This window comes from Gadus chalcogrammus, chromosome 6 (assembly GCF_026213295.1).
Source record: "Gadus chalcogrammus isolate NIFS_2021 chromosome 6, NIFS_Gcha_1.0, whole genome shotgun sequence".
In the NCBI taxonomy this organism is placed as follows: Eukaryota; Metazoa; Chordata; class Actinopteri; order Gadiformes; family Gadidae; genus Gadus; species Gadus chalcogrammus.
The window spans coordinates 15,777,876-15,790,311 of NC_079417.1; the positions used below are offsets into that span (position 1 = coordinate 15,777,876).

Genomic DNA, 12,436 nt, shown 5'->3' on the forward strand with positions numbered 1-12,436 from the left:
TCTACTCTGAGGCTACTGGAGGTGAGTGGTGAACCTCACTCTGAGGCCTGAGGACAGTTGCCCCGCATGGAGCAACTGATAGGGTTCTGGCCCCTCCCCCCCATCTCATCTCCCCACAGGTTCTGGACGCAAGCAAACACCCAAAGAGCTACGTACACATACACAAAACACACATCTGCACACACACACTTGTGTACACAAACACTTGTGCCCACACACACACTTATGTACACACACACACACACACACACACACACACACACACACACACACACACACACACACACACACACACACACACACACACACACACACACACACACACACACACACACACTTATGCACACAATAACACATACACACTTTTGCACGCACACATACACACACAGACCCACATTTATTCAACTCACATACAAACACGCACAAACGTAAACACAGACACTTATTTACACACACACAAACGCAAACATAAACAGACACACAAACACACTCAAACACATACACACACACATACACCAGAAACACAAACACAAACACTCATTCACAAGTTAAAGACAAACACGTTATGTGTGCATACATAAATATCCATATTATCCAATAAGTTTGACCTAGAATCTCTATCAACTGATTTTAATCGTATTTGACTCCTCGCTCAGACCATCATGCCAGCTTTACACAATGTGCTTCCAACCGAAGCACAAACCCTTCATATGACGTGACCTCAACAACATCAATAAAACTTTTAACAGTAAACAACTAAGGGCCAGAACAAACCAAAGACACACATATACAGTATGTCAACATAAGAACTCGGTAGGTTGGAGGTTGTTGCAGGACACTTTTAATGAGATTACATTATAGTCTTCAGGTATTCCACCCTGTCAAATAAGATTACTTAACCAGACAGACAAAAATAGAGCAGCAAATTGTTACTTTTTTTAGCAGCTAAGTGGTTGAAATGACCCAGAGTAAATGGCTCAACGGTGTGATTGGCTTGCATTACAATTCATTCTGAATAGCTTACCTTGAGGAAGGAAGAGAGGAGGATAGGGGAAGGTCAAACACGTACTAGCCAATATGATGAGAGAGGGGGTTGTCGGACTGGGATCAACACACAGAGGCAGACACAAACACACACACACACAAACACACATACACACAAACAGTCAAACACAGACACTCATTCACACGTTAAAGACAAACATGTCCCCACCCTCATCAATACATGCGTACACTCGCAGACACACACACACACACACACACACACACACACACACACACACACACACACACACACACACACACACACACACACACACACACACACACACACACACACACACACTAACAGAATCAAAAGCATACACACACAGGTGCAACTCATTGGGTGGTATCATTAGTCACTGATGTGTGCACATGTCTTTGAAAAGTGTGTGAAGTCTGTGCATGCTTGTGAGTGTACCTTTGTGTTTGAGTGTGCTCCTGTGTCCGTGTGTGGGTGTGTGTGTGTGTGTGCGTGTGTTTGTGTGTTTGTAAGTGCTGGGAAAAGGTCAGGATTGGTCACAGTCAGCAGTGTCTCATATGGACCGGATCAGCCGCCACAGAGATCAAAGGTCGAGGGGTTAGGGGTCGAGGCCTCTCAACCAATCACTGTTCAGTGTGGGGTAATAGGACTTACCATGTTGACTGAAAAAGGGGGCCTACAATGTGCACTGTTGTGTAAATCCCTATAGAAAATATCTGATTGTGTTTTAGCTGTAACGAAGTTTGGGAGATATCTTTCTATAATTACTCTAAGTCTCATGAACTAAACTTCAGTCCCCTTGACGTTTGAAGATGTACTCCAAGCCTTAAAGCTTTCCTTTATTATATTAGCTAACACTGCTTTAAAGATGTTCTTCTTCCACATAATTCCTAATAGCAATCATATTCACTATAAAAAGGAAAGCATTTCCTAGGAAGGTGCGAAATCTCTTGTAAATTAGTAAATGAGTTGAGCTGGAAAAAACTGATCATGGATAATTTGAGTTGGCTCTGAAAATAGGTTTTCTAGCTGTGAAGACATCTGAACAATAATTGTGCTTGTGAGAAAATATGTGGCATGCTTTCATGCTTTTATTTTAAAAAAAAATGCCGTACAGTTAAGTGCACACTTTATCTCTATATTTTAAATCAATATACTTTTGGCATTGCATCACCATAACACAAACCACATGTGTCCTAACTATGTTGAGGTGGCATCATGAGAATAAAAGCTCTTACAAATATGAATAAACACCAACAAATTGGGACTCTGTCTGCAGAATTTGGCAATGGCCTTCTCTGGGTTAGAAAATAATAGCAAACAGTGTACGCAGAGCCAAATCTGGAGGATAATTGGTTAGATTACAGTGTTTATTTTATAACAAAAATATGTTTTATATGACAAAGATGCAACCTGCTCGGTAAGACATTTATATCTTTCTATATAATCAGAAGCCTACTGGCTCATAGACTGACTACAGACTACACACACACACACACACACACACACACACACACACACACACACACACACACACACACACACACACACACACACACACACACACACACACACACACACACACACACACACTCTCTCGCTCCCTCCTAACACACACACGCCTCCAAGCCCCCAAGCACACCAGTATCTGACCTAGCAGTTGTTTGAGGTCCAGTTAACCACAGGCTCCTCTGGAATCTGATTTATTACGGTGAGGTTGGTGTTGGTTTAGGTCCTTTGGATGTCTGGTACCAAATGTTGGACCTGTCCTCTGCTGTGTGCACCTAATGCAAACTTAGCCACGTGGGACTCCCCACACCCTCTCTAACCACCTGGTAATTAGTATACAGACATCAGTTTACAGAAACTCAAATCCAAACATATTTCTTGAATCATTCCAAATATAAAGAAGCTTTAATATCTGCTTGGTGGAATAATACAGCCAGTGTGTTTTCTATGTGTGAAAAAGGCATCAATATTTCATTATTGATATCGCATTTTTTCCCCCCTTATTGTACCGGTATTATTCATTTGCTTTTCTATGTAAACTTTTGTTTCCCATGCAAATACAGCAGCTTTAATTTGAATACGAATACGAGAGAGAAGGAGCGAGAGAAGGAGCGAGAGAGAGAGAGAGAGAGAGAGAGAGAGAGAGAGAGAGAGAGAGAGAGAGAGAGAGAGAGAGAGAGAGACTTGAGATTATTTGTTGTGGCACTTGTGAGGAAGATTCACATTCGGTATGTGCATTTGTCTGAGAGGGTGTGTAGATTCGCGCACATGTGCAAACGTGTGTATACATGCGCGCGCATTTGTAAAACCCCCACGTTTCTTTGATTGACATGTGAGATTTACCATTCTTCCCATACTTCGCGCCCGTTGCATCCCGAACGTAAGCTGTTGCGAAGCGTTGATTGGCTACAATCCGTCTAGCTCTTCGGATCAACAGATCTGAATACACATACTGGATGTCTATTGGTCAAAGCTATAAATTGCATCATTAGCCCACGTGGAACAGCGGCTATGATTGGTCTATGGTGGTTTTGTGGGCGGGTTCTCCGTTTTGGTTAGCTGGGGAGAGCGGAACCACCGCGTGAGAAAGTTGCTAGTGAGGTAAAACCGAGCTCGAGGACGCACTGTTGCCGCCGCGACCGTGGTTTGTTGTTGTCAAAACTTGCATTTCCGTCTTTTAAGGACCGTCTTTGGGGTCGGCGAGTTTTTCAACATACTTGCTCGGTAGTTGGGAAGCTTTTTTGGTCAAGCATTTAACCACCGGGACAACCACAACGAGTCAAGTGGGAACTCTTGAGAGCAATTAACTTGTGTGGATTTGTTTCTCGTGCGCTGAGACGATGTTCTAACCGCTTCGTGGCGGTCTCACTGTAGTCTGCTTCCGGGCCTGGTGATTTCAGCTTTTTTGGTGTTTGTTTTGTTCACTACTTTTTCGGATTACCGTGGATCGTTTACGAGAACCCAGCACGAAGCCAGCCCCGAGCCACACATATGTTATACTAAAGGTTGCTTCTCTGTTCCGTTCTCACCTGGCTGATGCTCCTCCGAGCTAATGACCCGTTTCCCGTGTTTTTCCGGTTGATTTACGACCGTACGCTTGCCGGAGCGCGAAGAGCGAGCAAGTGAAAGAAAGGAGCCGAGCTCCAGAGAAGGGGGCTGGGGGGAGTTGGGAATCATTTAGGACGCCTGGCCAAGTCGGACGGAGCACCGCCGGGTCACTCTGGTTTTTCAAGTAAAGAGCGTTCATATTCCAAGCTGATCCAATAACGATGGATAGATTTCCCCTTATCTAGAACAAAACCTGATCCTTGTTCTGATCCCGTAAGAAGGGTAATATCAAGAAACGGGCACATCCTCGGAGATAAAGATGTTCCCTCAGGGCCGACACCCGGTAATATTTACATCTAGTTTTCATTCTTGTCGTTTGTTTTTCCAATATTGTAAGCACTTATTTTGTGGTCCCATGTCGTGCAGCATGCTTTTGTGACTTAAAGTCTTAATATAGTCTTTGTTTTACCGTAGCTGCTTGTTTTTTCTACGTCTACTGCCTTTAGCCCAATCACATGTTCACATTATGCGCTCCCTTGATAATTAGTGCATGCAAGTGCACTTGGCAATGGAGTGGGGATTGATTGTTGTTGGCCTACGCTGTTTAATAATCGCCTCTAATTAAAGTTGTTGACATTTCGCGTGAGGCTTGTGTCACAGAGCAAAGTAGATGCAACAGAGACCTTACAATTAAACATGTTGTGGATGTTGCTGAACCAATCGTGTGTGTGTGTGTGTGTGTGTGTGTGTGTGTGTGTGTGTGTGTGTGTGTGTGTGTGTGTGTGTGTGTGTGTGTGTGTGTGTGTGTGTGTGTGTGTGTGTGTGTGTGTGTGTGTGTGTGTGTGTGAGACGCCTCACCAGCCTCCAGGGCAGCCCTTCAAGTTCACAATCCCCGAGTCACTGGACCGGATCAAGGAGGAGTTTCAGTTTCTGCAGGCGCAGTACCACAGGTGAATAAATACACAAAAAATGAATGCACATGAAACCATAATTGCCATAATAATAGTTTTTCTTGGCCTCATTGACCTGTTTGCCTAAATGAGCTAATTGTGTTCTCATGAGTAACAAACGCCATAGGAGTACTTTATGACTCGCTGTGGCAGGTCCATACAACAGCAATGAGCAGAAGCAAGGGTGGTGTGGGCCCAGAGTTTCATAAATCACTCTTTATTGAGAGAGGAAGAGTTTTTTTCTACTGGCTTGTGCATACTCGCATACACTCTGCTCACCCACAGCAGACCATGCTTTGAATATTTGAATGCCTGTGTGAGATGTATTCCCGTTGCCTGCTGCGGCAATGCCCGACCATTGTCGTACGGCTGGTAATTATGAGTTGCGGTAGCAATCTGCTGGTTGTACCCTCTTGGGAGCCTGTTCACGGCCTGTCTGTCTTCTTCAGAAACTATAAATTCTTCTGTGGCCTCGTGTCATTTGTTGGCCTGCCTGCGAGTGTGGCCCGCTTGGGGTACTTTTAGTTTACCCTATGTGCATCCATTGTGGTGTTCATTTACATGGACTGACATGGTCACACACCGCTGTTATGGTAAAAAAGAAAAAGAATTGCCTAACGCATGACGATATCCAGTATCAGCCAATCTCCTCTAGTTGCTACTGCTATGTGTGCGAAAACTATGGATGCTGACCTTTGCTACCCAGGAAGTGTTCCCCCTTATCACCATAGTTTGTTCATTCTTCAATACAAGAGAAGCTTTTTCTACACAAACATTCTGATATGGTTATGCACATATCAGTAGCATTTATCGGTTTACTGGTTTATGCGATGAATGCAAGTAAGACTTTGTTCTTTACTAACCTGAGTCCTTATTTCATTTTATTTTGATGTTGATCTTTTTCTGTAACCTTCTCTCAGTTTGAAGTTGGAGTGTGAGAAGCTTGCTAGTGAGAAGACAGAGATGCAGAGACACTATGTCATGGTAAGTCTGAAGTTAAGATCACAATCAACTACTCAGTTTTTATAGTCGTTGCATCGCATCATTGCCTGAAATATCCTAAGCAATCAAAACATTAAGGGTTGGAAAAACAAATAATCAAAACAAAGATTGGATTGTGTATGAACTCAATCTCAGATCCTGGCAACTTTTCTTTTATAGTACGTTTGTTTCAGATGTGGGGTAAAGCTGAATACGGTGCCAGTCGTAATACTACTTTAGATGCTAACCTGGGCCACGCTGAATACCTAATTAAATCATAACAAGCTGTCACCTGCTATTGCATGGCTCCCATGAAACACATACACAAACAACCAATACACACAAGGAACCAACCAACACACACACCTGCGAACAAACAATATGCACATCGTTCTCTTCATGGGAGAAGAGATATGCTAATTTTATGGAGTGGTCCTGTGCCGTAGTCTCTTGTAAATGTATTCCTCTTTTCTTGTAATCTTAGTGTGCACAGCAACATTCAGCACAGCGCCTCTTAAATAGTCCAAGTAGCCAATAAAATCTGATCTGTTCAGAGAGTCGCATGTCCTTCCATCGATCGTTGGATAATTTGTCACATCTATCAGCCTCAATGACCATTGACTGTTAGACAAACGGTGCACATTTACACAAAAATGGATGATCTAATTATAGGCCAGAGAGAGGGACAATCCTCCCTTTACTGACATTTGTAGTGTAAAATCCAATGTTTGTATAACATGGTTGATAAGACCCCTCACTCAGTCTTCTGTGTAATCCACTTTGTCTTGTATCAACGTGCATGTCACCTACACAGGAAGATGGGGTTGGGGTTGTGTTTGCTGAAGCAATTTTTTAAATAGATTTGCCCTTGCTTGAATCCTTTGCGGTTTTCCTGTTTTCAACTGCCCTCCCAAATAATCCTCCTGTCCCTCTCTCTGCAGTACTACGAGATGTCCTACGGGCTCAACATAGAGATGCACAAACAGGTACGTTCTGCTCTCCGTAGGCTCCGCCCTCCTGGTCTGTGACTCTTTGATTGTAGGGTTTACGAACTCCGGCCTCTTCGTCCCTGTTCTCCTTCGTGTGTGTGTGTGTGTGTGTGTGTGTGTGTGTGTGTGTGTGTGTGTGTGTGTGTGTGTGTGTGTGTGTGTGTGTGTGTGTGTGTGTGTGTGTGTGTGTGTGTGTGTGTGTGTGTGTGTGTGATCGATGGGCCTGTGTCTCCCATTTCCCTGGTTAGGGCTGGCCGGCTGAGCCCAGAGGCAGGATGAATGGCTATATAGATTGATTGGTGCTGTCTGGGGGAGCGGCCTGCTTTATTACATTAGAGGGGCAAGGCTAGGGAGGGCAGAGGAATTGATCGCAGAGAGGCCCTTTATCGAGGAGGCTGCCGGGAGAAGAGGGACGGCAGAGGAGACTGACTCTGTCATGCAGGGAGACATGGGCACACACCCTTCTCACACTTTTCGAAAGTCAAACATCTCAGATGTGTACACACTGAGTAAGAAAACATACCGGCACAGTACATCAGGTGTGTACATACAAAAAGGTGGGAGGGAAAAGCACTACTCTCGCGCACACATCCACACATAGATTTCTCCATGTGAGCATTGCAGAGCTCACAGCATTTACTAGTAATTACCCCCGCGATCGACCGGTTAAACTACAGGAAATTGGACGTGGATCGGCCCGGCTGCCCCACTGAAGGGTGGAGGTGCTGGCCTCCTTTGCACCGTTCTTCTTTCTCACACTGTCCCCCTCTCGCTCTCTGCCCCTCTTTGTCTGTATTCTAAATACTTTGTCTTTCTTTATCTGTGCGAATCTACTCTTCTTTCTCACACACACACACACACACACACACACACACACACACACACACACACACACACACACACACACACACACACACACACACACACACACACACACACACACACACACACACACACACACACACACACACACACACACACAGTAAAACTCCAGGGGAGGTCATTAGCTTGGATCTGTAGTTGTCAGAGCAACAAGCTTCTGCTCTCTGTTGTCTGTGGTGGGGGGTGGGCATAGGGAATACAGAATAACCACCCAACTCCTGCTGGGAGGGAGGGTCACAAAAAAAGTCTGGGTGTGTACACCACTTATGTGTAATGTGAGGCTTGCTAGTATTTGTTAGTACATTTTTAAATTTTTTTTCTTTTTCAAAATTAAAAGCAGAATGCTTTTATAATTACGTCCATATGTATCACCTTCAGTGAGTACAATACTGATAATTGTATTGGATTTTCAGGCCCTTCAGTCTGTGAGCAATATGGATGTGTATGGTGGTTTTTTATTCTGCTAGAACTACTAGACACTTATTTGAATGTGACCCCCACCCAATTGACCACAGTTCTGTTGTAGAAGGACCATGTCGACCCTGTGTCTGAATCAATCCAGCCCAATCTGAACTGTACAGTGCTGGCTACCTTTTTTTGTGGTGTGTGTGTACTTCCAAAGCACATGTCTGCCCTCACCTCACTCACGTGGGTTACAGCCTCAATGGTTTTCAGTTTGTTTGTATCATGTTAGCCCTGTTATCATGGATCTGTTAGCTTAGTCCATTTAGCTGAGCTGACCCTTTGGTAGTGGGTCACCCTATTCTCAGACGTCCTAATCCACAAACCTAATTATCGGCTTACAACTGGATTTCTGGAATAGTCTTCAATAGGACAAGATTTTGCTGGAATTGCTCTTCTAATTGACCCACTAGGTTTGGGTTCGTCTGGGTTTGGTAATCTGTGGTATAGTGCGCCTAAGCCTCCCACCTATGCCTTGACCCCTAGCAGTGTTATACACGGTTAGCTTACATAGGTTTCTGAGTTTGACCGTAGGTTATCTTTCTCAGTTAACAGGATGCTCCTGAATTTATCTGGTTGGCCCAGTGTGGAGACCGGGCTTCAAAATGAGCATCCGCTATAAATGCTATGAAAGATAGATTACCTGTTTGTCTATGTACAATGTATCTGTCTGTATCAAATAAACCATAAATTAATACTAAATAGATGGCTGCAAAAGGTATGCCAACTGATCAAATTTTCTTTGATATTCATATTATTTGTCCCAATTTATGTAGCCATCTTATGGCCAATAGGTCTACACAAATCAATAGGTTACATGCAGGTCATTTTATTAAAGCAGTCCAGGGTAAACTTGTCTACAGAACACATCAGAACTATCATAATGCACTCAAAGGACACATGGGCCCACTAGGTTTGACAGAGGTTCTAACTTCTCTCACGTGTGTGTGTGTGTGTGTGTGTGTGTGTGTGTGTGTGTGTGTGTGTGTGTGTGTGTGTGTGTGTGTGTGTGTGTGTGTGTGTGTGTGTGTGTGTGTGTGTGTGTGTGTGTGTGTACACATACGTACCTGAGTGCGCTGCCGCCCGAAGAGCCATTATTACGTTTCACGACTTTGATTCCCTCTTTGCCCTGACCCTCCTCGTATCAATTTGATTGGATGATGTGTAATAGGAGTCTTGTTATCTGATTTGACTCCACCAAGGGGCTATCTAGTTTCCGCCAATTGTTGCCACCTCCGGGGTTTGATGGGGGGGGGGGGGGGGGGTAGGCGGATGTGTTGGCATGGATACTATAAGAGGAGGCAAGTAGGGGCAGATGAAATTAGGAAGTGATGAGATTATTTTGAAGCACTGATGGGAAGAGAAACCAAAAGGGAGAGAAGGAGGGAGGGAGGTAGACCGGGCGAGGTACTGAAACCCGAACTGAAAGTGTTGGGTTTTAGAAAGAAGGATTTCTAATTATAATCGGGATGACTGAGTGGCTGAGACGATGGATTTGCAGTTTCTTGGGTTTCTTTTCGATTTTTTTTGTCAAGGTTGCGTTGTGTGTTGAGGCCTTTATGTACTGTAAATGAGATTTCCTGTCTCAGCTTATAATACTGAGAATTGACTGTAATTCATGCATTAAACATAAACCCCTCTCGCTTTCTCCCTCTGTTTTTCTTCCTCTCTCCCCCTTCCTCCCTCGCTGTTCATATTCCTCCCCATCTCGCTCTTCTTCTATCTGTGTTTTTCTCCCTCAGACTGAGATTGCCAAGAGACTAAACACCATCTGTGCCCAAGTCATTCCCTTCCTCTCTCAGGAGGTAAGTGTGTGTGTGTGTGTGTGTGTGTGTGTGTAGTGGACGGGTGTGTGTGCAGTGGACGGGTGTGTGTGTGTGTTTGTCTGTGCACGCAAAGTGGACAGGGCTGTGTGTGTGTGTGTGTGTGTGTGTGCAGTGGACGGTGTGTATGTGGGCACAGTTGACCTGGGTGTGTGTGTGTGTGTGCAGTGGACGGTGTGTATGTGGGCACAGTTGACCTGGGTGTGTGTGTTTGTGTGTGCGTGCGCATTGGACGGTTGTGCTTTTAATTAATTTATACTTGTGTCTCGTTGTCTCTGCCAGCCTCCGCTCATGACGTGGTGTTGCTTTGAATCTTTTTTTAATGCGTGGAAACAAAATATTGTGTGAAATGTAGCCTGGCTGGCTGCTAGAATGAATTAATAAAAAATCGCAATAATTTCTCCACACAGTAACTGGATATAGTGCAACCTCAGGCAAAACAACAATAATTAATTGAAAAGCTCTCAATTTTGAATCGTTAACTAGCAGCCCCTCATCACCCTGTACTGATCAGCAGCATATTTGTGTTTTTTTTGTTCTGTGCGTGTATATGTCTTTGTGTGTGTGCATGGATGCGTGTGTGTGTGTGTAGCATCAGCAGCAGGTGGTCCAAGCTGTGGAGCGAGCCAAGCAAGTGACGATGGCAGAGCTTAACGCTGTCATCGGCGTGCGTGGCCTCCCAGGCCTGCCCCCAACGGTGTGTATTCCCTCATCTACCTCCTCTTCACATTCCACTGCCGGTCTTCTCCGTTGACCGCTGCATCTTGTTGCGAATTGGTTGACGTATCCACTTCTAGGTTGTGGTACAAAGCAACTTGAGCTAAACCAGTTCTATTGAGATGTTAATGAGCAGTTAGGGGTTAGGCATTCTCCTCATGTCTGCCCACAGGTAGGGTTCGAATATTGGGTCTCAAACCCAGAGCCTTCGGCTGGGTATTGAAACGCCTTCTTCAGGACTATCCTGCCCCCCTTGCTGTTATACATGTCAGATCAAATCAAATATATAAAGGAGGAGAAGGGCTTTTACTTTGAAACCCCAGGTTTTTCACCTTGATCCTTAGAATTCAGGCAGCAAACATAAACCTGGCGTCCGTGTTTACCATTATGTTCCATTTGCTGTTCCTCCGCATCCACGTCAAATATCAGAGTTACAGTCAGACTTCTACGTCAGTACATGATGCTACCAGAGTACCACGACAAACAGAGTTTAATAAGACTCTGGGTACCACTCTATTGATGGTCTGGCATGGAGTTATAGAGGGAGAGGCGTCACCAGATAAGTGTTGGTATGCGTGGGCGCATCCATGTTTGTCTAAAAGACAAGCGGACCCTTCCCAACTGCTCTGTTGTGGCTAGAGTCCGCTCGTGTGTTATGTCTTTGAGAATGGAGTTAGGAAGACTGGGTTTTAGTAGACGCACATACACACCCAGCTATGTTTTATAAAAGTGCTACTACAGTCTCCAGCCCCACCTGATTCATGGATGCAACCTGACCCTGTTCATATTTCTCATTTGCTGGTCTAATGGAATTCCTTGCGTTCGTATTCTACTACTTTATTTGCCAGGAAGCTAATCTCATAGTATTCCATATAGCGATATACATTCGAGAAAGTGTGTGTGTGGCAGTTGCTGTTTGAGTCCTAATTGCAGGATTTGAGTGTTTGCTAAGGGGTGGTGGTTATGCGTATGGGAGTTCGGTTTGTGTGCGGGGAGGTGGGGGCATCCTGGCATCCCTTCCCACCCACCCACCCCTCCTTCTGTCTCCCACGCCAGCCTGCCATTCACCCCCATTTGTGTGAGTTAAATGAGTGTAATGAAGCATGCTGGCCCCTTACACACACACACACACACACACACACACACACACACACACACACACACACACACACACACACACACACACACACACACACACACACACACACACACACACACACACACACACACACACACACAGTCTATGCTAACACCCTCTGACGCACCAGGGCTCTCCTTGCCTCTACCAATACTTCCCCTCCATTTACTCTCAACAGGGTGTGCGCTTGAGTTTGTGTGTGTGTGTGAAGCGGAGCATGCATTTCTATTATCTCTGAAAACAGAACAGGCATGCAGTTGTGTATGTATGTGTACATGCCTTGTATATCAAAGCTCTGGGTATGCTTGTCAGTGTGATCAAGTGTGACGTGTGTGTTTTATGTTTGATTGTTTAGTGGGCAAGCCAACTGGGAAAATGGTGTCTGTGTGTATGCGCGTGGCTATGCATGTGTT

At 44.7% G+C, this 12,436-nt stretch overlaps 1 protein-coding gene across 7 annotated transcripts in view; it reads left to right on the plus strand.

Annotated features, from left to right (window-relative positions):
• The first annotated feature begins 3,577 nt into the window (after positions 1-3,577).
• LOC130384115 (transducin-like enhancer protein 1) overlaps positions 3,578-12,436 on the plus strand; it is a 23,637-nt gene continuing 14,778 nt past the window's right edge. For 2 of the 7 annotated variants that reach the window (XM_056592149.1, XM_056592152.1), the window contains exons 1-6: positions 3,584-4,424; positions 4,931-5,031; positions 5,952-6,015; positions 6,954-6,998; positions 10,088-10,150; positions 10,761-10,865. In XM_056592149.1, coding sequence (XP_056448124.1) covers positions 4,401-4,424; positions 4,931-5,031; positions 5,952-6,015; positions 6,954-6,998; positions 10,088-10,150; positions 10,761-10,865 — 402 coding nt within the window. In that variant the 5' untranslated portion in view covers positions 3,584-4,400. Of the gene's footprint in view, positions 4,425-4,930; positions 5,032-5,951; positions 6,016-6,953; positions 6,999-10,087; positions 10,151-10,760; positions 10,866-12,436 lie in introns of all 7 variants that reach the window. The other 5 variants (XM_056592155.1, XM_056592151.1, XM_056592150.1 and 2 more) reach the window with 5 other exon arrangements.